A 24,588-nucleotide genomic window follows, 5' to 3' on the forward strand; every position below is an offset into this window, starting at 1 on the left:
TCAGTACTGTATCAACATGTCGTGTAGGATCAAGGTCTGACTATTCGTGAAGCAAATTCTTTTCATTCAAATAATTTAAATTTCGTGATTAGTTGTTAATCGGTTTTTATTTTTTTGAGTGGATATTTCATAATTGCGAAATTGACCGTTCTGTGGCAGCAGTCGTAGGAGGCAAGTTAAAATTTCCACAGGAACTTAATTATTTTTTGTAAAACCACCCAGTTTTTCCTATCATTCGCTACATTACCGTGCCTATCTTTCGGTATTAATGTTTTACATATTTTGTTAATTTATATTAGAACCTTTAACATACAAAGTTAAAAACTCTAGAACATTTCGTAATTTACTTTGAATTCTATCTATCTGACCCAAGACACAGAAGGTATTATACTTCTGTGCCCAGGATCATAGTTTCCGAAAAGCACTAAGGGCTCAATAAACAAACACAATAAAAAATTATTTCCTATATATTCAATTTGATTTCAAAATAATGATCAGAAATTGAGTAACAGTAATTTTTTATTATAACTGTGACTGATTTTCATTCAAATATTATTTCAATTACTTTTTCACATAAAAGTTTAAGATGCACATTTCGCTGCGCAGTTAATCTGCTCCATGTGGACATAGTGGGCCAGACAATAACGTAACAAGAGATGCGTCAATGTGCTGATTGGTTCTCTCTGTTCCGCAGTAGTCGTGATGCACGTCCATTTCGCAACGTTTGATTGAGCCCTAAGATAATTCTTGGTTTCGTCCTGAGATTACGTGACAGAAATTTAAATTGTAGAGAGGTACATTTCATCACATAAATTCACCGCTCGTGATCTTGTCACTGTTATTTAAAAAATTAAAATTAAAATTTTAAATTCTAATTAATATTTTTCTCAATTAATTTCAGTTTATATTTACTCCGTTAATTATTTAAGTCACATATATGATATTTTCTAAACGATATTATAATTCTATTTTGATCGCACACATATTTCACTCATGTTAGTTATTTTTATACATTTATTATTAGATCTCGAAAAATTTAACCAATTTCTTTTTGATAAAAATACATTTTTCTAGAAAACGTTTACTTATTTGCTTATTACCGGAGAATTTTAATTTATATAGTGACAGCAATACGAAACTTGACATTAGTGTGTCATGGCCTCCGAATGGTCCGGAAGAGTCAAAGTGGAAAATCGCCAAAAAAATCACGTAAAAGTGACTCTGATGCATCCCATAGTAATGTGATGTTTACTTCTTACTCCACCACATCTGTTCATAAACGAAATTTGTGTATAGTTTCCTTTCCTATAATTTTTTTATTCAACATTTTACGGTCACTTCTTTATCAATTTTTTGTCATTTTAAGATTTGTTTACTGTAGTTCATCAACATATTTTGTGCGTCACCAAATAGCTGATTGTGAGAATGGAGAACGTAATAATTGTGTAGTTGTTGAAGAAGTTTCAGAAATGGCACAAGCAAAAAGCACGGGTCCAGGTCCAGGTGATCCTTTGTTAGCCAAACAAAAACATCATCATAGAAGAGCTTTTGAATATATATCCAAAGCATTGAAAATCGATGAAGAAAATGAAGGTTAGAGTAACTTTTTTTATGATATATCACTTTTGATTACTCAAAATCACAATATGAAATTGTTTACTATAAATAACTGGTGCTAGGATCATTATTGAAATATGTATACTACATAAAAATTGAATGATTGCCTTGTAGTTCCTACACCATGTAATGAGTGCTATTAAACAGAATTGGATGTAAGATACTAGATAAACTTCAAAGTGATTATTAAAAATAAAACTTTATTATAGGACAAAAAGAGTTGGCTATTGATTTGTATCGCAAAGGTATTACTGAATTGGAACTTGGTATTGCTGTACAATGTTGGGGTGGCAGAGGAGAAGTTTGGGAGCGAGCTCAAAGATTGCATGAAAAAATGAAGACTAATTTAGCTATGGCAAAAGACAGATTACAATTTTTAGGTAATGATAAATTTAAACAAATATATGCATGAAGTATAAAATTTTTATTTAGAAACTTGTAGATGCTTTAGCACCAGTTTGAGAATAATGAACAAAATTTGTTTATTTATTCATGATGAAAGTGTTGATGTCATTTTCAGTGGTATCTACATTATAGGAAAATGTTCCAATCTACAAGTGTAAATTTCAAAACAGGGTCACTCTAAATTTCCCAACATTAATATATTTTACATATCGAGTCTGTGTAGGAATGCTCGAGTGTTTATTTATCCAAGACAAATGTTTTGTTCATTTATTGATATATCTAAAAAATATGTTTAAAAAAATTCGTGCTTAAGTTTTTTTTCCCATTATAATTTTACAAAATTCCATCTGCTTTATGTTGTTAGAAAATATTTTCCAACATGTTTGTACTTTAAAAGAGCAATAGTGTAACCACTTCATTCCAAAATGTTATATCACACTAACTTGTTAATCAAGAATCACTGTTCAACACATTAGCAGTAGACTAATAGTGGTTTGTGTAGAAACTGGTCTATCCTCATGAGCACAAATACATAAATTACAATTATTTACCCCCAAATAGCTGACACCATACTTTGAGCAACAAAAAGTTTGAAGGCTGAAGTTTCTTCTACTTTGTTCCAAAACAATATGGGGCTGAGAACAAAATTTTTAGCGAAAATTTTATAAAAATCTGATTTTTGAGCTGGGACCGTACATTCTGGCAGTTGTTCAAAAGTAGAACAAATCTACAACTTACAACTGCTACAATCTATGAAAAAACTGTAATAATTAATTTAATAATGATTTCTGAAAATTGAGGTGATAATGGGATATTGTTTTAGGATTCCTAGCTTTCTCTTAGATGTTTTGAGGCTTCTTCACCTTTTACAATAGGTCCTTTGAAAGGAATTTATTTTTCATAAATTTGGAGAAAATTCGATTTCAAGCTACCCTATTTCTATGACTTCATATTTTATTTCAATTTGCTCTGAAAATTTCGTTTTCAGCTCTATATCATTCTGGAATAAAGTAGATCAAACCTAGAACAACTTGAAAAACTGCTAAAATCTAGGAAGAAACTTGAGCAACTCATATAATAGCAATTTCTCACACTTGAGGTAAAGGTGGGGTACTAGTTGTAGAATATAATCAATTTTCTTGAAGTTTCCAAAAAAATATTCATTTTTTTGAAAGAAATATTCTGCAACAATTGATAACAAATTTAAAGCAACTCAGAACAATTTGTGAAAAATCACTTTTTTTGTATACCATATTTTGGAACAATATAGAACAATATCGTACAATTTCCAGAATGGCAGAAACCTTAAAAATGCTGCGCCACCTAAAAATTTTTTTTTTCAATTTTCTCCTACAAGTTTCGTTCTCAGTCTATGCTGGAACAAAACTAAAACAACTGCTAAAATCTAAAAAAAGCTAGAACAACTCGAGTTGTTATTTTTTTTTTCTATTTTAATATCTGTATTTTCTGTTCTTGTGTGTGCATTTTTTAAAATTAAAATATTTCATTCTATGCCGCATCTACAAATTGATGAACAACATGAGACAAATCCTTACTTATGCATTTTCTGCTAGACTCTGATAAAATAGTGTGGGAATCCAGTGGTACAGTAGAGTTACTATAATTGATTGCATTCTATTAAAATTTACACTGGTACATTGGCAGTAAGTTGGTTAAACATTCTAAATTGAAATTCTTATGTACTACTGAATATTTTCCAATGCTGTATAACTTGAAGATTCTAAAAAATTTGAACAATTAAGTTTACTATCAAGAAATATTCATTTATTGATATTATAGATTTTAGGAAGAAAACTTCTAGTTAAGTACTAAACTAAAATATAGTCTGAAAACAACTGTTACTCTAACTTTTAAAATGTCTAAATATTGATGAATTCTTTGAAATGCCAAAATATTTCATTTTTATTTTATTTATTTATTGATGGTCTAATTCTTATCTACACTTAATTCTTGCCATCTATTATTTATTTTATCTGACTGTTACAATTTATTTCCAAATTGAACTGAACACAATTTTAGATTGCAAATATTTCTGTTTGAAAATTATTTGGTGCATTAACCAAGCGCTCATTTCTAAAATGGTGTTTTAATTTAATTGAATTCCATTTACTCCTACAGCTTAGTTTTGAGGAGAATTTTCTGTCAAAGCTAAACTTCTTCAGTATTTCAACCCCGATGTTTTCTACTACATAATACATGTAGAGACATAGAACTAGGATTGCTTCTCGTACAGTCTTTGGTATTGCTTTTATGGCCCTGGTTGTACATACACATCAGTTTATGCAACTTCAAGTGATTGATTGTTGTGGAATTCAAACCTATTCTACTGTCCATACGTGATTATTGACAACCCCAATTCTCTTCTGCGATGTTTCTACACACCAACAGGTCTTCAGTTACCTCATTAGTTTTCTTATTTTTATGCTTGGTCCAGAGGAGTTTACTATCCTATCCAGTATGGGACTCAGATATTTTCTCTTTGTTTTCCACTCCCATCCTAATGGATATGCTTTAGAATTGACTCATTATTTTTTCAATTTTTACCTTGAATGACAATATATAGACATATAGATATTTCAAACAAAATGATATAATATGTGAAGTAGCTCACATTTAATTAACCTAACTATTTCCTTATTGCATTTAAATTAAAACTAATTGTACTATACTAACAATTTTCTAGAGCGTTCCAAACAATATACATAGTTAGTAATGCTACCTATTTATTCTCAATGACATTAGATGTGTTATATCCAGAAGAAACCAGAGGCAGCCTAAAATAATTAAATATCAACATTTTTTCTTTGGCATTGATACCTTATATCAATTTTCACTTCAAATTTATTATGACTTTCCTTTGACAAACCTCACATACAAAACGTTCGTTACCTCAATGATGTGAAACAGAAATGACTTTATAATAGTAAACTGTCAATATTAAGTATCCACATTTATTTTCATATTTTCATTTTCATATCCACATACGACCATGTTTAGTGAAACGTTGAAGTGCCACCGAACTCATTCAACAAGATGATGTCCACACTTTATTACAAATACACATACTACTTCAATATTGTTACAAGTATAGGGTTCAGTATGGTAAAATTTTCAATTAATAAACAGTAAGTAGTAAATATGTAGTCTCTTTACCCGGCACACTACAATGATCAAAATGAGTAAAAAATTTAAGAAAAGAATAAAATAAAATAGTATTTTTATAAATTTTTGGAGGAAAATCAGAAGATTTCATTTTGGGACAAATTATGCTAGTCACTGATTTATGATGTTATATTGGAATTTATTTTCTGTTAGTTTAATAACTCAATTCAATACTTTGGAAAAATGCAATTTATTAAACAAAAAGGATATAAATAAATAAGTGGTTTCAATAAACTGACTAGCGTACTCGACGGATATCAAACTATTAAGAACCCAGATGCAGAAATACTAAATCTTATCGTATACAATAACAACTATAAATATAAAATCAGTAGTAAATATATTTATGGTTGCTTAGAGTCAATTAATATAAGATAAAAGTAAGACCATAAATAAAGGACACTTTGAATCACTTAATTATGAGGTTGGTTCTTGTAAGGAGTGGTCAGTGTATCAACAAAATTATTCATTCTGGGAATAATACTTCTAATGTCACTGAGTATATTTAGTATTTGGTTATTAAATATACACTTTCATTAACTATTTTGCAATTTTTATTTTCATAATTTATTTCTTTTACTTAATATAGAAAAGTTTTTATTATATCGTAGAATATTTGTGTTTGTTTTTGTTATGTACGCATTTAATCACATTTTCTCACATTTTTGCTTGCAATTATTTTATTTCTTCAGTACCATGTAGCTTAAATTATTTTTCATTTATAGAAAGCATGGATAGGTTACATAATTTGGAAGTAAGGCAACCACAGGATACACCTATTTCCTACAGTAGCAATATTCCTGCACCTAAAGTTCATGTTCCTAAGTCAGGTATAAACAAATATTAACCAAATTATGCTTTTCTAGCTTGTGTAAAAAATCTCATCAATTAGTCACTAATATGAAAATATTTTTCTTTACTTTGTTTTATGTGACTAGTACAATTGAATTTTATATACATTCACATTCCTAATTTATTATTATAGTTCTATCTAATTGAGTAATGTCATTATCACCATATTGGTATTCTAAATAATTTAAACATTTAAATACTTCATTCGATTATAATGCTAACAATTCAGTACAGTTATATAAATTTATAACTAATTAGAATTAAAAACCAGTTAAATAACCCAAATCACAACTTTGTAAAAAGCTATTTATTAAGAAAAAAATATATAAATAATATGGTTTCAATTATCTGACTACTGTACTCGTTGGATGTCAAGACTATTAGGAACACACTATCCCTGTATATGCTCTCTATATACTATAATTATATTTATGGACTTTAGAGTCACATTAATATAAAAGTAAGTCATTTGATATGTTAATGTATCACTTGATATATGATTAAAAGATCCTAACGGTTCCCATCAGCAGTGGTGAGATAATTAACACATCTAAATACAGATAATGAAATGAAATGAAAACTAAAAAAATTGAATGATATTAAAACATGCATTGTCGAGCATAAAATTAAGATCACCACATAATTTGAAAATTGTTCATTTTAGTCACATTTTTTTTAGTTGTTAATAACTTTGAGAACAATTATTAGCATCGATCTATCTATTGCAAATTATGTAGCATTATCATTGTTTTAGTAATGCAATAAGCTCAAATCCTGTGGTTGCAATTTAAATTGTGACTGCCATAGAAGATTAGTAAAATGGTATTGTGAGGATTAGATCCATCGGACAACCCTTTAAATAGCTTAGTTTTTTTATGTTCAAGATAGACACAAAGAAAACAATAGTGCGCTTGTGTCATGCCCTTTATAGAACAATTCTCCATGAAATAGTGCAATTTAGAAACTGAATATTACTGATTGTAAGTTCCTTAATAGTGAATGTGAAGGTATTCGTCAAGATCATTGATACTAATAATTTTAAATGGAATGACAAGCAACGCCTCATTTCAAAAGGATTAAAAAAATCTATTCAATGTAACTAATCTATGAATGTAATTCAAATTTTAATGTTTAAGTTTAATTTACAGATTGAAAAGTCTACTGGTAATAATTGCTTCATTTGATTTCTGACAGTGAAAAATTCTACTGAACACAGTATTTATTGTTACGTTACGACATCAACACTCATAATTGCATTGTCTGACGCGCACTTCGATAACAAAGTGTTTGCAAAATAGCTTTATATTCTATGTTATTTTGAAACGTGAACGAGCTGATAATTCCAAAACCTCATCGTTCAATCCATCTACCACTATATTCCTACCATACTATTGGACTGATATTTCCAAATTACCAAATTCATCTAAATTTGTTTCCGAAATTCAAAGATTTAACGATCTGGTTCCAGTATCTAGTGATGGTCGTCCTCTGAGATTTGGGAAATTTTTTAACACTCCTTTTACATTACTTTGATTGACTTGGCCATATAATCTTGGCGTTTGTCAAATGTATGTGGTAACAAAGCCTACGTTAACTATTTATAATAAAGTCGGACAAAATTTGAAATAATCATAGGTGCATTAATAAATTTTATTTACAAGTTATGAAAAATGTTGTAAATTTTGATTTTGCTTAATATGTGTAAGGTTTAAACAAAAAGATCAAAATTATTTGATAAAAACAACTCTGTTGCCATGGACGGCTACTTTGTTACATGAAAAAAATGGAAATTTATTAATATTGATTGCGTTAGTTATGTAAAAAGTTATTAAATAATGTGTCCTTCAACTCATGATCGCATAATGTTATAAAATGTTTCAAATATCTAAGTGAAAAGAAATTATAGATTCGGTGACTCGAGATTATTTTTTACTATTCTGAGAAATTAGAAAAAAATTTCTTTGTATTTCGTGTTTTCCAGTTTTTCCCAGCGATTTAATCGTAATTATACGGGGTCCGAATTGTTTTTGGATTTGAGTCACATTAAAAACAGCGACATACGCAATTCTTTTCATTTTAACTTAACGTTATTTAGACGTATATAATCAACATAGTTTTTGTTTTCATCTGATAGGTCTGTGCTAGATATTTCACTATTATAGCTAACTTGAAAACATGCAATCACTAATGAAAAGTGCAAAAACACCATTATAAATAACAATTAACGATAGGTGTATCTACAGCAATTGTAATTAAAACATATATCAATTACTTGTGTGCGCCTTTTGAATTTTTAAATCCGAACAAGTAATAAGTAGCTGCCAACTTTGTGATAACGAGCCTACGATTGTTTGTCTTGTCCATCTTGAAAATAAATACACTTTATTATAACCAAAGGATTTTGATGAAATATTTACAAATAAGCTTAAATTATGCAGCGACTATAATTTTATACTCGACAGTATTTAAACATTGTTTAGTACTTCCAGATATGATCATGTCATCTACAAACTCTAATAAGTTGATTTTTTTGAATTTTTTTTCATGTTCTATTCGTGAGATAAGTGTATCTGTTAAAATGCAGTTAATATAATGTTGTATATATATATATATATATATATATATATATATATATATATATATATATATATTATTATTATTTTTTAGCTTCAGGAAAAAAACTGACGATAGCAAGTAAACGTCCAGCAAATTCTCCATTATCTAAAAGCTTAACTTTACCACGTTCAATGGGTTCCCGCAATGCTCCAATACAACCTGTCCGTCCCTTCAATAAAATTTCTTCGACTCCCCCAGCTGTCAAAAAACAATTGTCTGTTCCTGGAAACACTGGATCTCCTGCAAGGAAAGTTAATAACGTAAATAATAATGGGGGTAAGTTTCTTGAAAACTAGATGTATAACTTTATAAATTTATTATATTATACACTAATTGAAAAATATACGAAAACAGTTTGACGGGAGAGTGGCTTTTCAATGAAAAGAGTTACTTTACTGTAAAAAAAACGTTTCATTTTTTTTAACGTAAATATATTCTACACTACATCTATTGTCAAATAGAAATTGAAGATATCGAAACATTCGTTTGAATTTTAAATGCTAGTGAGCTTTTTATAAGTATATAGCAACCGCGGTACCTAGCTTGCATATAGCTTTTCTATATGTCACTTTTTATGTAAAATATTGCGTGTTGAATATCTACTATACTTACATTTTTATTCGACGATCGCTGAGTACAAGGGCATGAATTTCTGAAGTAGTTTACATAGAGTAACGTACTCAGAGTTCAGCATCAGACTTGCTCATATGGCCACTTATAAAAGTAAGGAACCACTAACAAGTCATTCCATTTTTGCGGGAACTTTCAGGATAATGTTTATTTAACTTTTCTTCGTTTTCTTCATTTTTTTTTAACTTAAAAAATAATATTCAATGAACACTCAAAATTCTTTTTTTTTTCTATTCATATAGACTGTTCTTATTGTAGGTTCTACCAGCAAGCAGGGACAAAGGGTCAGATCGTCTTCTTTACGTGGGGTGGATCCAAAATTAGGCCAAGCTATTTTAGATGAAATTGTAGAAGGTGGACCTTCTGTACAATGGGAAGATATTGTTGGCCAAGATACTGCCAAGCAAGCTCTACAAGAAATGGTAATATTACCATCTTTACGACCTGAGCTATTCACTGGTTTAAGAACTCCTGCAAGGGGATTGCTATTGTTCGGTCCACCAGGAAATGGGAAAACGTTATTGGCTAGGGCTGTAGCCACTGAATGCCAGGTAAATTAAGTAAGACTATATGTTACCCAAATATATAGCATTTTTACTACCTAATTGCCATAGTTGTATATTTTATATTTCATATTATTCTGCTGTCACATCAACAATTCAACTTTTTGTAATCACACATATTACTCTTATAATTCGTTTAAATTTAGTTGGAGGAAGAAAAAAACAAAAAAATTCTTTGTTCTGTTCTGTTCAGCACAGATTAGTGACATACCAAAATGTGCGAATATAAATTATTAAGAATATGATTCAATTGAAACAAAAATTTATATTAATAATTATGGATATTGAAGGACTCTTTTAAAAAGTTTGAGTTGGTTGGAATTAAGGTGACCAAATTATTTTTATTTCAAATCCGGGACGGGTACTTGAAATGGTGGGGGAGTAGTAGTTGAATAACTTAAATATGTTATTTTTTTATAAAAATTATACGTAACAAATAATATTTAAGGATATAATAAGAATCAGTATTTTTCAAATGTATAAATTTTTTTAATTAGAACTACTGAGTACTTTTTAGATTTTTCTGAACTATGGATCTTTTCCAGTAGGTCTTTTTCGCTTTGACGCATTTATAATTATTATTAAAGTGAGAGACCATTTCAATCCACCTTTGTATTGATGAAGTTCGGTTATTTTTCCATTCGGCAATTTTCTCTTTCTTAAAGTATAGTTCTATATAAGCATACTCGTCGTATATCATTTTCAAATATTTGATGGGTTGTCGTAATTTTATTAACAAGTAGTAGAAAAGATTCAATTTCAACCCATACTGGTGTATTGTTTAAAGTCATCCAGCTAGAGGAATCCGGTCCTGAAAACTTAACTTTGTTCATTTCTGTAAATAACTGAGTGCATTCTGATAAAATGAAACAGCGTCGGCTCGGAACTGTATAATCTGATGTTCAGATACTTTTTTTCCTTTAAGTTTATCTAATTTAGTACAAACTGCTGTAGGAATAAAGGAATCTTGAATCTAGCTTGTCAAAATTGTTTTCAAATTCTCAAAAGCTGCAATAACACCGAAAACACTTCTGTATCTTTTTCTATTTGAATTATTACTAAGTACGAAGTGCGGCTAAGCTTCAGAAAAAGGGTTATCCAAAAAATTTAGAATTCTTTCTTGTGATTGAAAGATTTCTAAATGTAAGGGCGCAAACATTTGTAGTTTTCTCTCAATAGCTGGCTTTAATGCTTGTTTGGAAGTAGTCCAATAAAATTGAAAACTCTGTTTCAACAAAGCTACAAAAATGTTTAAAGAGTTTCCACTCCTAACAGTGTGCCACTCGAAGTATAAATATAATTTCGAAACATCAACGTCAATCGGTAAAATATCGGCAGCTGTTCTAATAGTATTGTTGAAAATATGACCCGCACACCCAACTCTGACTAAATTATGGTTCAGTTTTCGCTAAAATTTGATAAAAACATTGTTCCGCCGTATCCTGTTCGCTTCGCCAAAATTAGAATTTGTGTTGTCTGCACAAAATCCAACAACTTTTTCTTTTGAGTAATTTTTTATTATGCAATCAGCAACATAATTATTGAGTGTATCGGACGTTTCATTTGGCAATGGGTTCAGTTCCAAAATTTTTACTTTAATTACATATTTCCAGTCAAAATATCTTAGTAACACTGGAAATAACTCTACTTCTTTGGGTTCGAATGCATCAGTTAATACAGAAACAAATTTGCACTGTTGAAGTGCAATATATTCAAAATATTTGGGGCAAAAATGTTAGTTAGTTACTTCCGCTTTAGTGCGTGAACACGAAAATGCAGCATTGTAACAATTTGGATGTGCAATCTATAGATCTAAAATTATGATAGTGACAAACAGTATGATACGCAACTCATTTTTTCATATTTTAAAAAGTTTGTTATAGACGAGGTCGATGCAATAACAGAAGCTGATTTTTGATGTTTCCTATTGTTAAAATGACCTTTAATATCGTTACGTCCACCATTACTAATTGAAAAGTTTATTTTTTTATACAAGGAAATTCTTTTTGTAATTATATATTGAATGTACATTTTCTTTTTTTTTAGAACCCGTTTCTATAATAAAAATCACTATTTTCTATAAAAAATGATTCACCATTTTATTTATGAAAAAAAAATTACTTGGATACTTAACTTATAACAAAAGCAAATAAAAATCACAAACTGAAAATTAACTTAACCTTAAACTGACAAACTTGAGCTGACAAAAATCTTACTGCTAAAGAGATCTCTCCATACCGTCCAACTATGACAAAATACTGGTTTCCAGGATCTACGCCCCACATTGTGTCTCTGAGCGTTAGGTGGAAGGGGATTCACAGAATCGAGAGTTCACTGTATGCTTCAAACGGATTAAAGCATGCCGCGTATTTTGATATGTACAATTTTTTCGGTTCAAATTTTGTAACAATAATTCTTGTTGAAATAAATATTGAAAATAAGAACTTTTTCAAAAACTCCGGACAATCCGGGACGAAATGTGGAAATCCGGGACTGTCCCGGCCAATCTGGGACGTATGGTCACCTTGTTAGAATACTTCTAAATTTCATTAAGAAAATGAAACTATATTTGTGGATTTTTATCTTTTGTTCTGTTAGCAAATTAAAAAGTTACAGTTTAACAGTTATTCAACCGAATAAATATATATTTGTTTTATTCAATTTTACATACTTGATTTGGATTTGCTAATTCTAAAATTCCCTTTTTTTACGGGAACTTGGGACTGGCAAGATTAAGATTCTAACATTTCATATCCCAACCAGACTCAAACTTGTTATGTATATATAAAAGAAAATAAGACAAAATCATCAAAACAATTAGCACCAATCATCAACTCAGAAGATATTTTAGGAAGTACCAAATACTTGTTCATGTTCGATAAAATTTCTCCAAACATTTTATAGTCTTTGTTGGGTATTGATTTGACATCCACAATCTAACTAAGCTGAAGTTTGAGCAGATCTTCCTAATTTATCTTTAATAAACGCTTACAGTAATTATTGTGAGGTTGAATACATAATATTTAATCCTGAATCATTTCCAGAGTCAGTACATAAATATTTGATATTTTCATCAAACTTATTAAATTTGGTATTTATCTACCACTACACTCTCTTTGATATACCTGTAAATTCTGAATATATTTAGGATATATTCTGGTTATATTTTCACTTCTTTCCAACATTTCAGTTTTTAAACTATCAATATCAGTCTTTCGTTTTGTACATGCAAATCTTTATTTTTAAATTCCCATGAGTCGTTTTGTTTTTGTTACTTTTTCATTCAGTTTGTTCATAATATAATTATATAATGGACTATTATAAACAATAAAAAAATTAATTAAAATTGATATAAAATATTAAATTCTTTACGTGACTGACAGTTACATGAACAACGCTTTGTTTTCCTACTCACTGTACAGGGCTAGATATGTGGATAGTGTCTTATTTACCCTTTTGGCTACCTCTTCATCAATTCTTTCATCTGGTCTTACTATTGTCCCTAGATATTTTAGCTTGTTAACGCTCTTCTTTTCCAGTTCTTGTATTTGCACAGTTATTTTTTATGGTCTGTTTGATATTTCAGTTATTTTTGTATTTTGTATGTTTATCTGCAATCTGTATTGCTTTATTTCAATACTCCACTTCTGTATTCTTTTTTGTAGCTCTTCTTTTGTGCTACCGGTAGTTATTAGTAGGTCGCCCGCATACATTACTTCGTTTATGTAGATTGGTCTCAATCTGTTTTATCTTATGTTTCTTACCTTCTTTGTTCACTTCTTCAGCTATTTTGCCAATGACTAGAAGAAACAATAACGGGTTGAAGACGTCTCTTTATCTCATTCCCGCTAACTCTCTGTTTTCTTTAATATATTCTCAAACATGTTTATCAGTTGCTTAACAACTTTTCTTTTCCTCATTATTTCCCATATATTTTCTCAGTTTATTCTATCAAAGGCTTCCTCTAAATCAACAGTTGCCACATGAATCCCTCTGTCTGTATCTGTTAGTTTTTTGCCTCCAAGTGAATAATCCATCTTGCGTTGATGTAGTACATAGTAGTGATATTTTTCTATAATTTTGACAATCGTTATAACTTCCTTTTTTGTAGATGATGCTATTAATGCTCATCTCCACTTCTCTGGGATTGTTTTGCACACTGCACCCTACGAATAATATTCTTTGTAATAATTCCAGACCCTTATTTCCTAAATACTTCAGTATTTCCGACTTTCTTTTATCTATTCCCTGTGCTTTATTTATTTGTTTTTCTATCGCCCTTATCACAGCGCTCTTTTTTCTCTGATCCTGGTTCTGCACATATTGCGCTTGTTCCTGTTGTATATCCGTCTTCTATTTCTGACTGTATTACTCAACATATTCTCCTCTTAATTGGATTAATTTATTACAGCCAACCTGCAACGTCTCTAAATCTTTAAAAAAAATGTTTCTTCTTGCTCTGCAAACCAGACCGCCACAGCTTTTATTACCTCCTTGTTGAAAGAAAATTTACGACCTTTTAAACTTTTTTCAGTTGAGGAAAGAGATGATAGTCGGACGAAGCCAAATTTAGTGAATAAGGGGGGTGTTCTAATAATTCAAACCCTAAATCACGAATTTTTTGCATGGCAACATGATGATTACTCCATGGCAATTCCAAAAAACTGAAGCAAAAACTTTTCCAGCAGATTCTTGGACACGAAATTTCTTAGGTCTTGAGAACCAGAGTGTCGCCATTCCATCGATTGTTGCTTTGTTTCTGGATCGTAGAACTGTACCCAAGTCTCATCCATAGTAAAATTTCGGTTTAAAAAGTCTACATCGTTTTCAAATCGAGCACAGATCGAACGCGATGCTTCTACCCTTGCACGCTTCTGGTCAACATCCAAACTTTTGTGGATTCATTTTGCAGCAATGTCCAAATTGACGTGAACTATATGATGAGCCCAATTCGACGCTCTGATAAAATCATGTCATGAACTGTATCGATATTTTTGAGGACTGACACAGAAAATGGCCTTTCCGATCGGTCATCATCTTCAATGGAAAATTTACCTCTTTTGAAGCTTGCAGTCCAAATTTCAAAAATTGTTTCCTACATTTCTTTGCAGACAGTTTTTCTTGTAATAATAACTTGATAAATATTACCAGTTTTGATTTACCTGAAGGTAAATGTACCTAGTTTCAGCAATACATTAAGTAGATAATAAAACAAATTAAAGTAAAATATAATTAATAGCTAAAATATTGTTTCATAGCCAATGTTTCAAATATCCTTCTTTTATTCATATGTATATTCATTGTATCTACCTTATGTATAGGTTGTACCTTTATTGTCGAACATTAGCTCTAGAAATTATTGTGTATTATTATGAACTACTTTGTATTTGTTTTTGTCCGGTAATATGACTTGATTATAGCATAAAAAACTATATATAATACCGATAACTATAATCGTACTAACTAAATATAATTTTTATTTTAGGCTACATTTTTTTCAATAAGTGCAGCTAGCTTAACTTCAAAATATGTAGGGGATGGTGAAAAAATGGTCAGAGCACTATTCGCAATAGCAAGAGAACTTCAGCCATCAATTATTTTTATAGATGAAGTCGATTCTCTTTTGTCAGAACGATCAAATAATGAACATGAAGCTAGCCGCAGATTGAAGACAGAGTTTCTTGTGGAATTTGACGGATTGCCCAGTAATCCAGAAAGTGAAAAGGTGCAAATTATATATATATATATATATATATATATATATATATATATATATATATATATATAAATATAAACATTATTACGTCCGTACAAAAGTCATACACTGTTGCGTCCTCAAGAAAACCAAGAGTTAACCATGATCTTATTGTGTATACTGGTTTACCAATGAAGTAGATGGATAGGACTATATGTAGATAATTGATATTCACAATTTTCAAATATACAAATTTTCATTCATTCTACAACAATGCTGCTTCCTTATAACAAGTAACTTTGTCAGCTCCATATAATGACTACACCATACATTGCTGCATCCGTGCGGTGTTGTCAAACCGCCAGGACGCAATAATATACTATCATTAAATATCACATGAAATGTATATAATCTTAAAAGAGTTTCCTTGTAGAAATATATCTCTGATTTTAAGAATATGGAAAAGACAATGTAAAATACGCAATAACTCTAATAATTAGCTACTGGTATACACTTTTTCCGACTCAAAAAAATGGAAAGCATGTGGGGATTGATCAGGTATGCCTCTAAAATATACCTCCAGAGGAAAGTGATAACTATACTTGTGAAACATCGCAATCCAACAATAACCATAAATCGTGCAAAGTCAATTGTTACCAACTTTTTAATCGTATTTTAAAGAGAATAGCCAGGAGGAAATGGATTGACCAAATCGAAAATATGGATATTGATAAAGAGAAAACAGAAATTGAGACAATAGCTAGGGACAGAAAGGGAACAGTACAAATAAATCATGAAGCTAAATTTATACCAGTTTTATTGATTTTTTAAAATATAATAGAAATCCTTTATATGCACTATCAACTCTATTTTCTGCTTTTAGTATAATAATTTTGAACAAATACTTTGATTTTTAGCCAATCTTTGTTTAGAATTTTTTCATATTTTGTTTTCAGATCTTCACATTCGAATCTTTTAGGGGGCTTCTTAGTTTTAATATGATCTTTAAAATAGTTTAGTGTGACTTTTTTTTGGTCATCTGTCCAAGGAACCAGTTTACGAGTTTTTTTCTTTTTAGTCCCTGCAACAGGTTTCCCATCAACGTTGTTTGTTGGAACAAAATCTTGAGCAGATGGCTTTGACGTATCTAACAGTTCCCTTATTATTGGATTTTCATCCTCGTCACTATCATTATCAGAGTCTCGGTCACTTAGAAGATTTTTTTCCATATCAATGTTTATTTCATCAATAGATTTTCCTTTATATTGATCTGCTCCGCCTTTTTCCATTACCATCAACAGTTTAGATATCTTCGCCGTTTGATAAACATCATCGGGTAGTCGATAGGAATTTCTGTGAACACCACTTGTGTGTCCCATAAATGTCGCCAACTGTTCTATTTCCCCATCTGATAAGTTGAATAATTGCGATAAAGTTGCAAGATGTTTGCGCAGTCGGGTTGACGTAATTGATGATGGGTTTTGTGCTCCACATAATTTAGCATGTTTGGCTAACACTTTATAACCTATCAAATGTGAATTTGAATTCGCCATTGCGAAAAGATATGGGTTATTTATGGTCACAAAATGGTGTCTAACTTCTAACATTTTTTTGATATTGTCTTGTATGTCAGATTATTAAATGCTTGAATTGTATCAGACTTTTTTTGATATTGCTGATGGTCGATATCATCTTCTATGATATATTTCATATCCTCAGCTCCTTTAATTAGGACTCTTAAAGATTCTCCAGATAAGTCGATGAGATGATTCCTTAATAAACGCAAATCACTGGCAAGAGGTACAATGGTTACTTTGTTCCATTTGTTAAGATTAAGGTTGTAACTGGCATGTGAAGAAATCTCACAACTCCAATTAGTTTCAAAAAGACGAATCAACGTTTTCAAGTCCGCCTCTATTTCCGCAGTAGATAAAGTGGTACCTTTATTTTTAGTGTAACTATCGCAACACTGTTTCAAAGACGTAACAATATTCATGGCGAAAGTTGGAGACAGATAAACATCTCGTTCCGAATCATATTTAGCAATTCGTTTTGTGGCTTCCACGAAAATGTCGAAATACTTTGGCTTCAAAGCTGAAATGAATGTGGTTATGGATGGATCCAACTTTCTTATTTCCAAAAGGATTTTAGAAAGTTCTCTCATTTTGCGTGATGTTACGTAAATAAAATGTTTTTCACGGTGCGTTTTTAAGTACTTAGCTCCGAACTCGCAAATAAGTGGATCTTTTTGAGCTTCCAAAGACAACTTGTCCGCTCTCATATGCGGGAATACTTCCTCTTTCAGTCGTTGATCTACTTTAGCATTATGGAATAGTTTTAACTGTTTGCTATTTTGAGAGCTACCAGAATCTCTCTTTACACATTTTTTCTTATGTCTGTATAAAAGTTTCGAGGAAAAATACCCTAAACAGTTGTTACAAGGTACTTTATCTCTCTCTGGTACATAACCCTCCCTAACAGGCTTAAAACAAGTGCCACCGTCGGCCAAATAATTTCCCTTTCTTCTAAGGTCATTGAATAGCTCTTTTCTTTCTTTACTTTTAACGGGCTTTGCTAAAATTCTTGCTACATCTATTTCGTTTGAATGGTTCCGTATCACATGGCGGCCGAAATTTAGAACCTTAGTTTCGCAATAATAACAATGATCCGGTTTTCTCTTATATGGTGTTTTAATTGGTTTTGTACAACTTGAAGTACTCGGTTACCTTGAATTGTTACATAAATCTTGGTCTTTATCCATCGTTTTTTTAGTAATCAACTGTCTACTGCTTGAAGTATTCGGTACATTTAAATCGTATTCGTTATCTTTAGCTGTATCATACACTCCAATAGAGGGCGAATTAACATAATCAGTAGTAATCTTCATCTGGGTTGAGCTTTTGTTTATATTAGGTTTCTTAGTCTTCTTCGGTGCTGGATTCTCATCAACATCTGAGCAGCTATCCTGCGAAAAAAATGTAACGTGAATTATCTCGTGAACCAATTAGGTGATAAATGTATAAGAATTTCTAAAACTAGAAAGAATTTAGTGATTAGCTATTTAAGTTCTTAGTGCCATAATAAGTGTTTTATAGTACGCGTCTGGAAGTTTGCCGAACGAGCTGTATGCTAATTCTCTTACCAGACAAAAGTACTATAAAACCCCTTAACAAAGTAGAATTCGACGCTTTCAAATCCCAACACAAAGTAAACGTTTTCCGGGAAATCAGTATGGGCCTGGATATTTATCTACTCACAGGCAAGGTCCAAAACCTATATTCACAATTTAATGAAAATGGAAAAAAAATTTTATTTACTTCGTCACTACTAGGACAATATAGAGAATCTTCACTTGACGAAGCATTAAAAGGATCTTCCGGTGTACATGGAGATGACTCTGTATTCATTTGAATTTTATCATATTCAAATATTTTGTTTGAGGTAATATTCAGTTCTGACTAAAATATAAAAAGCAAAAAAACGTTTGGATAATGGAGAAATTATTAGTTTTGTTTGGGAATACAAAATACAAAATGAAGGAGAAGGCGTTTTACCTATTTTGAATTTGAAAAATATTTGTAGAAAAATTAACACATGACAACATGTTTTTCAGTAACTACAAAATTAAATTAAATTGCAAAATTTCAAAACTATCACTTTTACTCACTAAAAGACAATGAGTGACAATACCAATAATTATTAGTAATTGGAGGTAACTGAAAATTTTTATAAAGACAAAAGTCATAAGAAAATCACTAATGTAATAATTTCATATATATTATAAAAATACTTACCTTCTTCAGTATCAAAACTCAAGTTACTGAATATTTTATCAATGCGCCTTGTCATATTAGCACACTGGAAGCAACAATGTCTTAGAATAACACGATCTCACAAGCATAAGAAACGTTAAAACACAATATTTTGGGTCTAAAAATAGAGAGCAGTGTTGCCATATCTCGGACGCAACAACATATTACGTTTCTAAAATATATACTTAAGTGTGTATACAATATTTGGTACTCTGCCGGAAAATCAATGAACTAACAATATACATTTTCATCCATATTAGTAATATTATTGCGTCCAATTCCAAATAGAAAATCCAATAAAATCATAGAGAGATCACTAGATGACGTTGAGTTTTATAAAGAAATAGAAATGTAGGAACCTTTGTTGACTGTTCTTGTTAATATTTTTCACAAACGTTGGCAAAAATCCACAAAAACATGGATTGACATTGTTGCGTCCGATATTCGGACGCAATAATTCGAAGGAAGCAATAGTGTATGTGTTTGGGATGTTTATGGACGCAACAATGATAGAAGTTTATATATATATATATATATATATATATATATATATATATATATATATATATATATATATATATGGGGGGATGTGGCAGTACCATACCAGAGTATATTCCTGGCTTTTGAATATTTATGTATTAATTATCGGGGATTAAAATATTTGGTCTTAAATATATATATATATATATATATATATATATATATATATATATATATATATATATATATATATATATATATATATATATATATATATATATTGGAAAATAATTTCGCCACTGCAATTGAAAATGTAGCTGCAAATAAGTATGTGCAAAAATTTCCAATAAATACCAAATATGTGGCGAAATCTACGATAGAGTTAATAGTAATCAAATTATTTTATAAATAAGAAACTGAAGACCAAAAATCCCCTAGAGAAAAAAAATTAAATAGTAACTAATTTTTATGTTCTATTTTACTAGAAAGCATTGTCTGATTACCCATGAGACTGATCTGAACTTGCTTTAGGTTCTGGTTATGGCGGCAACAAACAGACCTCAGGAATTAGATGAGGCTGCTCTTAGAAGGTTTCCAAAACGAGTTTATGTGAGCTTACCTAATTTAGATACGAGAGCAAAATTACTCAAAAAATTATTGGCAAAGCAAGGTTGTACTCTAACACAACAAGAATTGAAACGGCTAGCAACGTTGACAGATGGTTACTCTGGTAGTGACCTGACTGCTCTTGCCAAAGATGCCGCGTTAGGCCCCATTAGAGGTGAATATGTTGATTTTTTACACTATATTTGTAAGTTAGTGTGTTACCACTCCGATGTTATTATTTTCTTTTGAGATTACAATGTAATTTCTAAAACTTTAAAATTGTTTAATACCCTTATTAATTGGTGGTCTATATGTATAGATCTATTGTGTTTGTCCTTTTTATACAGCGTTATTCTACTGTATGGAACAAATGAATGGAATAAATTCATTATTTTGTAAGCTACGAAGTATATACGTTATTTAATAATAGAGAATCAATTTCACAATTCACTGTAAGCAAAATTGAGAAGAAATTACGAAAAATGAATCATGTCAAAGACCTTCCTAAAGGTAGTAGAAAACGAATATCTGAAAACAAACAAACAATGTGTTCTGTTAGCCTTTCAAGTTAATCCCCATACCATTCATAGCAAGTAGCATTAGATAATATTAAAGATCATTCAACAGTTCTTAGAAAGCTAAAGATGGAAAAATGGCATCCTTACAAAGTAAGTTTAGTACAAGAACTATTGAAAGATGGTTTTGATAGATCAATTGAATTATTGAAATTATAACAACATAACAGAGATCCGATGTTTTTAAAAAAGGTTTTTTCCTCTGATGGAGCTATATTTCTACTAAGCTTCAAATTTATTGGTACTGGGCTATGGCAAATCTACACTGGATGCAAGATTACCCAAAGAAAGTTAATAATAATAGAATGCCTTCAAAACTTCTTGCTCCCAAATTGAAATAAAAATGTTTTCAAAACTTAGCTATCTTAAAGACAAAAAGAACTGCGATCGCCACTTTTTTCTAAAGATAGAAATAAATTCTGTTTGCTTTATAAATTCTCTGGAATATCCTTCACTTTTGTTTGTGATTTCGATTTCTGAGCGACGCTTCGGGTTTTGCATCTATTGAATTTAAAGCAACTAAAGTACCAGTATCAGTTTTATTATAAGCTTTTGTATCCTCTAATGAATGCTTTCTCTTATAAGAAATCTCTTAATTAAACACCAAGCGTTTTGTTCATAGCTATATTGGGATACAATTCACTGAACAAAGTAATAACCATATTTATCGATTTTTCTTCTCCTATCCGGAGGCACTATTCGACAAAATATGAAAAAATGGAAACTACTCTCATTAAGAAATGATTTTCTTATCAAATCATACCAAAAACTAAATATTTCAACAATGTTTCAATTTTCAGAACTACAACCAGAACAAGTAAAGCAGTTGGATCCGAGTGCTGTTAGAAGTATAACTATCAACGATTTTTTGGATTCACTGAAACGTATTAGACGTAGCGTATCACCTCAAAGCCTTGTAGCTTACGAAAAGTGGTCATTACAATATGGTGATGTTTCGATATAGACAAGAACACATTCCTAATATTCTCTTCACAAAAGATTAAATTTTTTGGAAAACGAAAAGCTACAATTTGTACAAAAAAATATGAGGACATGCCAATATATGAAATTATTTTATTTTGTTTCCCAAAATATTGTAAAATTATGTAAAACATCAAGTTTAAAATGAGATTGCCAGTCAAATATTTGCACAAGTTTCTTATAACGTATCCAGAACTATCATTAGATTCCTTCCAAATATTAAAAGCTTTAGCATAGTACTTGAAAAAGTGATATGGCTAACATCAAGGCTAACAAAAATTAATGAAGAAGTGGCTAAAATATATGACCAAAAGTTATAAGTATTTGCCTTTTAATATGAAGTTATTATTCCATGACAAATGGTTAGTAGTAATAATAATTTAGCATTACAGGTATCAATTCGGTTAAAAAGAGGGTGTTTGAGCAAAACGAGGACATATGTTGCTTTGTAAGTGTGTGGACTTGATAAAAATTAAAATAATACTGGCTGAATCTATCTTATTTTCTTTATTTACTAAATTCCACAAATTATCAATTGTTTTCCCGTTTACTATTTAATAGTTTGTAGCATAAAACTCAAATTCCATTTCATCAGATATTTTCCATTTCCTGACTTTCATTCATGATAATAGTTTAATCACGTCGATTTAACAAGCATGCTTTTCAAAAACAGTTTCAAATGAAATAATTTAAAGACACTGACAGTTATAAAAATACTGATGTTATTCTTTATTTCTGTACATTCAACTAACATAATAATGAAATAACTATTGCTATCCCTGGTTGGTGCAACATAAATCATGTGGTAGAAAGAAATGTTTATACCGGTGACCGAGTACTGAGAAATATATGATAGGAACATTGAGCATATCATCCGTTAAGTTGGAGTAATAATTTCAAATCATCACGATAAAACTAACTTTCCTACCGATAACAGACATTGGAAGAATGGTATTCATAAATTAATATTTAACAATTATTATAAACAGAAACAAGTGACACCAAAAAGAGATTAAAATTTGTTTTAAATGCATTTTTAATTCCACTTGCCTATTTTGTTCTCGAATCCTTAGTGTCAGTATTCCTAATTGTAAATATCATTTGTGTTCATAAATATTTTAAAATTATATGTGTGATAATCTTTGAAGTAACTTATCGTTTTCCAGAATATTCGTTAATAATATTCATATTTTAGTTAATTAAATTATTATTTATCTGTGATAAGTATTCTGTATGCTTTTTTGATATTGTTAATATGATTTGTATGTTCATTTATCTATATAGAATTAGAGTTTTTAATGCTAGTTGTTGGAAATTATTTTTCATGTTTAGTTTTAATTTTGTGTAGCTAACAAATCAATATTAAATAGCCGTTGTAGACTACTTATATTCTTTTTTTTCAAAAATATGACTTCAAAGACGTATTGTTTCAGAAGGTTTTTGGACCAAAAATCTAATTTATTTGTATACTTAATTTGGAAAATAACGCGCTTTTTCAAACAAGTTTGTAATTTCATCGTATAATAAATTTTTTTAAACATGCTTTTTTTGATTTTCCAGAAATAATAAGACGCACCTACCTGTTTTCCCTAGAATTGGTGATGTAGACAGGGATATAAAGGGCATATTGCATTATTGCAGCTTTGTATAGAATTTTTCACAATCTAAGAAAGTGGTTATATTTACACCTGACACTAACAGGGTCGGATTTTGTATGCGGGATCAGAAGAAGGATACCAGAATGTCCTTTTTTGCAGCCAATAATATTTCGGATTCCAGCCAGGATTATCACTGCGGTAGTTTTAGAAGATTTATTTCAAAATAGATTAATGCCGAATATACCACTGAATAGCTGTATTGTGATGGATAATGCATCCTATCATAGTCACCAAAAAGGGAACAAAGGGAGCCCTCAGTCAATAGAATTATTTTAAATGTGATTTGAAATTCCCACTCAGTTCCACTGTTTATAGGTGACCTGGCTAGTAATAATTTTTCTGTAGTAATGTCAACACGTGCTTGATGCAGTTGTTTTTTTATAAATATCTTCAGGTAAGAATTTTCTTGCCATATCTTTACAAGATATTATGTTTAAAATATGGGTTTTTTGATCTAGTTTTTTTGTAAAGACTTTAAATATTTGATTATTAAATATCAATAAGTTATCTAATCTAACTATTTAGATATTTTTATTTCAAGTAGTTATAACTTTGATGGTGGCATGGGAGCATTTGTCCACATATACCTATATAAGACTTTGAATTGCATGCCTCGAAAACGAATTTGGAAGACAAATTGAAACCAAATAGATGAGGGAAGCATGAAACAGGCTATTTTAAAGGATTCTTGTCCGAACGAGAATCTGTTAAAGTGTATGGATTAAAATAAACGAGTTTGCAAAGTAGAACCAAAAAATTTTTAAAAAAGAAAACCAAAGAAGAATACTTACGGCAAAATTGACAAAATTTATATGTGTCTGGAAATGAAAGTGAGGAAAATTTGCCTTTGAGTTATCACCTGACATATGTCCATATTAATGGAAATGCGTCTGCTTTACATGATTGCAAGATCCT

General features: G+C 30.3%; 2 protein-coding genes across 4 annotated transcripts; one reads left to right on the top strand and one right to left on the bottom strand.

The window, feature by feature from the left end:
- The first annotated feature begins 697 nt into the window (after window positions 1-697).
- On the top strand, window positions 698-23,557 carry LOC130896851 (spastin). Of its 2 annotated transcripts, XM_057805195.1 has the most exons (8): window positions 698-1,593; window positions 1,827-1,997; window positions 5,931-6,035; window positions 8,725-8,949; window positions 9,562-9,854; window positions 15,352-15,591; window positions 20,385-20,634; window positions 21,835-23,557. In XM_057805195.1, the coding sequence occupies exons 1-8, from the start codon at window positions 1,167-1,169 to the stop codon at window positions 21,996-21,998; spliced, it is 1,875 nt and encodes a 624-aa protein (XP_057661178.1). In that variant the 5' UTR covers window positions 698-1,166; the 3' UTR covers window positions 21,999-23,557. The 2 variants fall into 2 exon arrangements, with proteins under 2 accessions (XP_057661178.1, XP_057661177.1); XM_057805194.1 differs by lacking the exon at window positions 5,931-6,035 and having other exon boundaries at window positions 1,059-1,593.
- Window positions 15,639-19,165, bottom strand: LOC130896852 (uncharacterized). 2 transcript variants are annotated; one of them, XM_057805197.1, is made up of 2 exons: window positions 18,879-19,165; window positions 15,639-18,526 (listed from the first exon to the last, which is right to left on the bottom strand). In XM_057805197.1, exon 2 carries the CDS (start codon window positions 17,166-17,168, stop codon window positions 16,428-16,430), a length of 741 nt encoding a protein of 246 aa, XP_057661180.1. In that variant the 5' UTR covers window positions 17,169-18,526; window positions 18,879-19,165; the 3' UTR covers window positions 15,639-16,427. The 2 variants fall into 2 exon arrangements, with proteins under 2 accessions (XP_057661180.1, XP_057661181.1); XM_057805198.1 differs by having other exon boundaries at window positions 16,815-18,526.
- Window positions 23,558-24,588: the final 1,031 nt, after the last annotated feature.

This window comes from Diorhabda carinulata, chromosome 7 (genome assembly GCF_026250575.1).
Source record: "Diorhabda carinulata isolate Delta chromosome 7, icDioCari1.1, whole genome shotgun sequence".
Lineage (NCBI taxonomy): Eukaryota > Metazoa > Arthropoda > Insecta > Coleoptera > Chrysomelidae > Diorhabda > Diorhabda carinulata.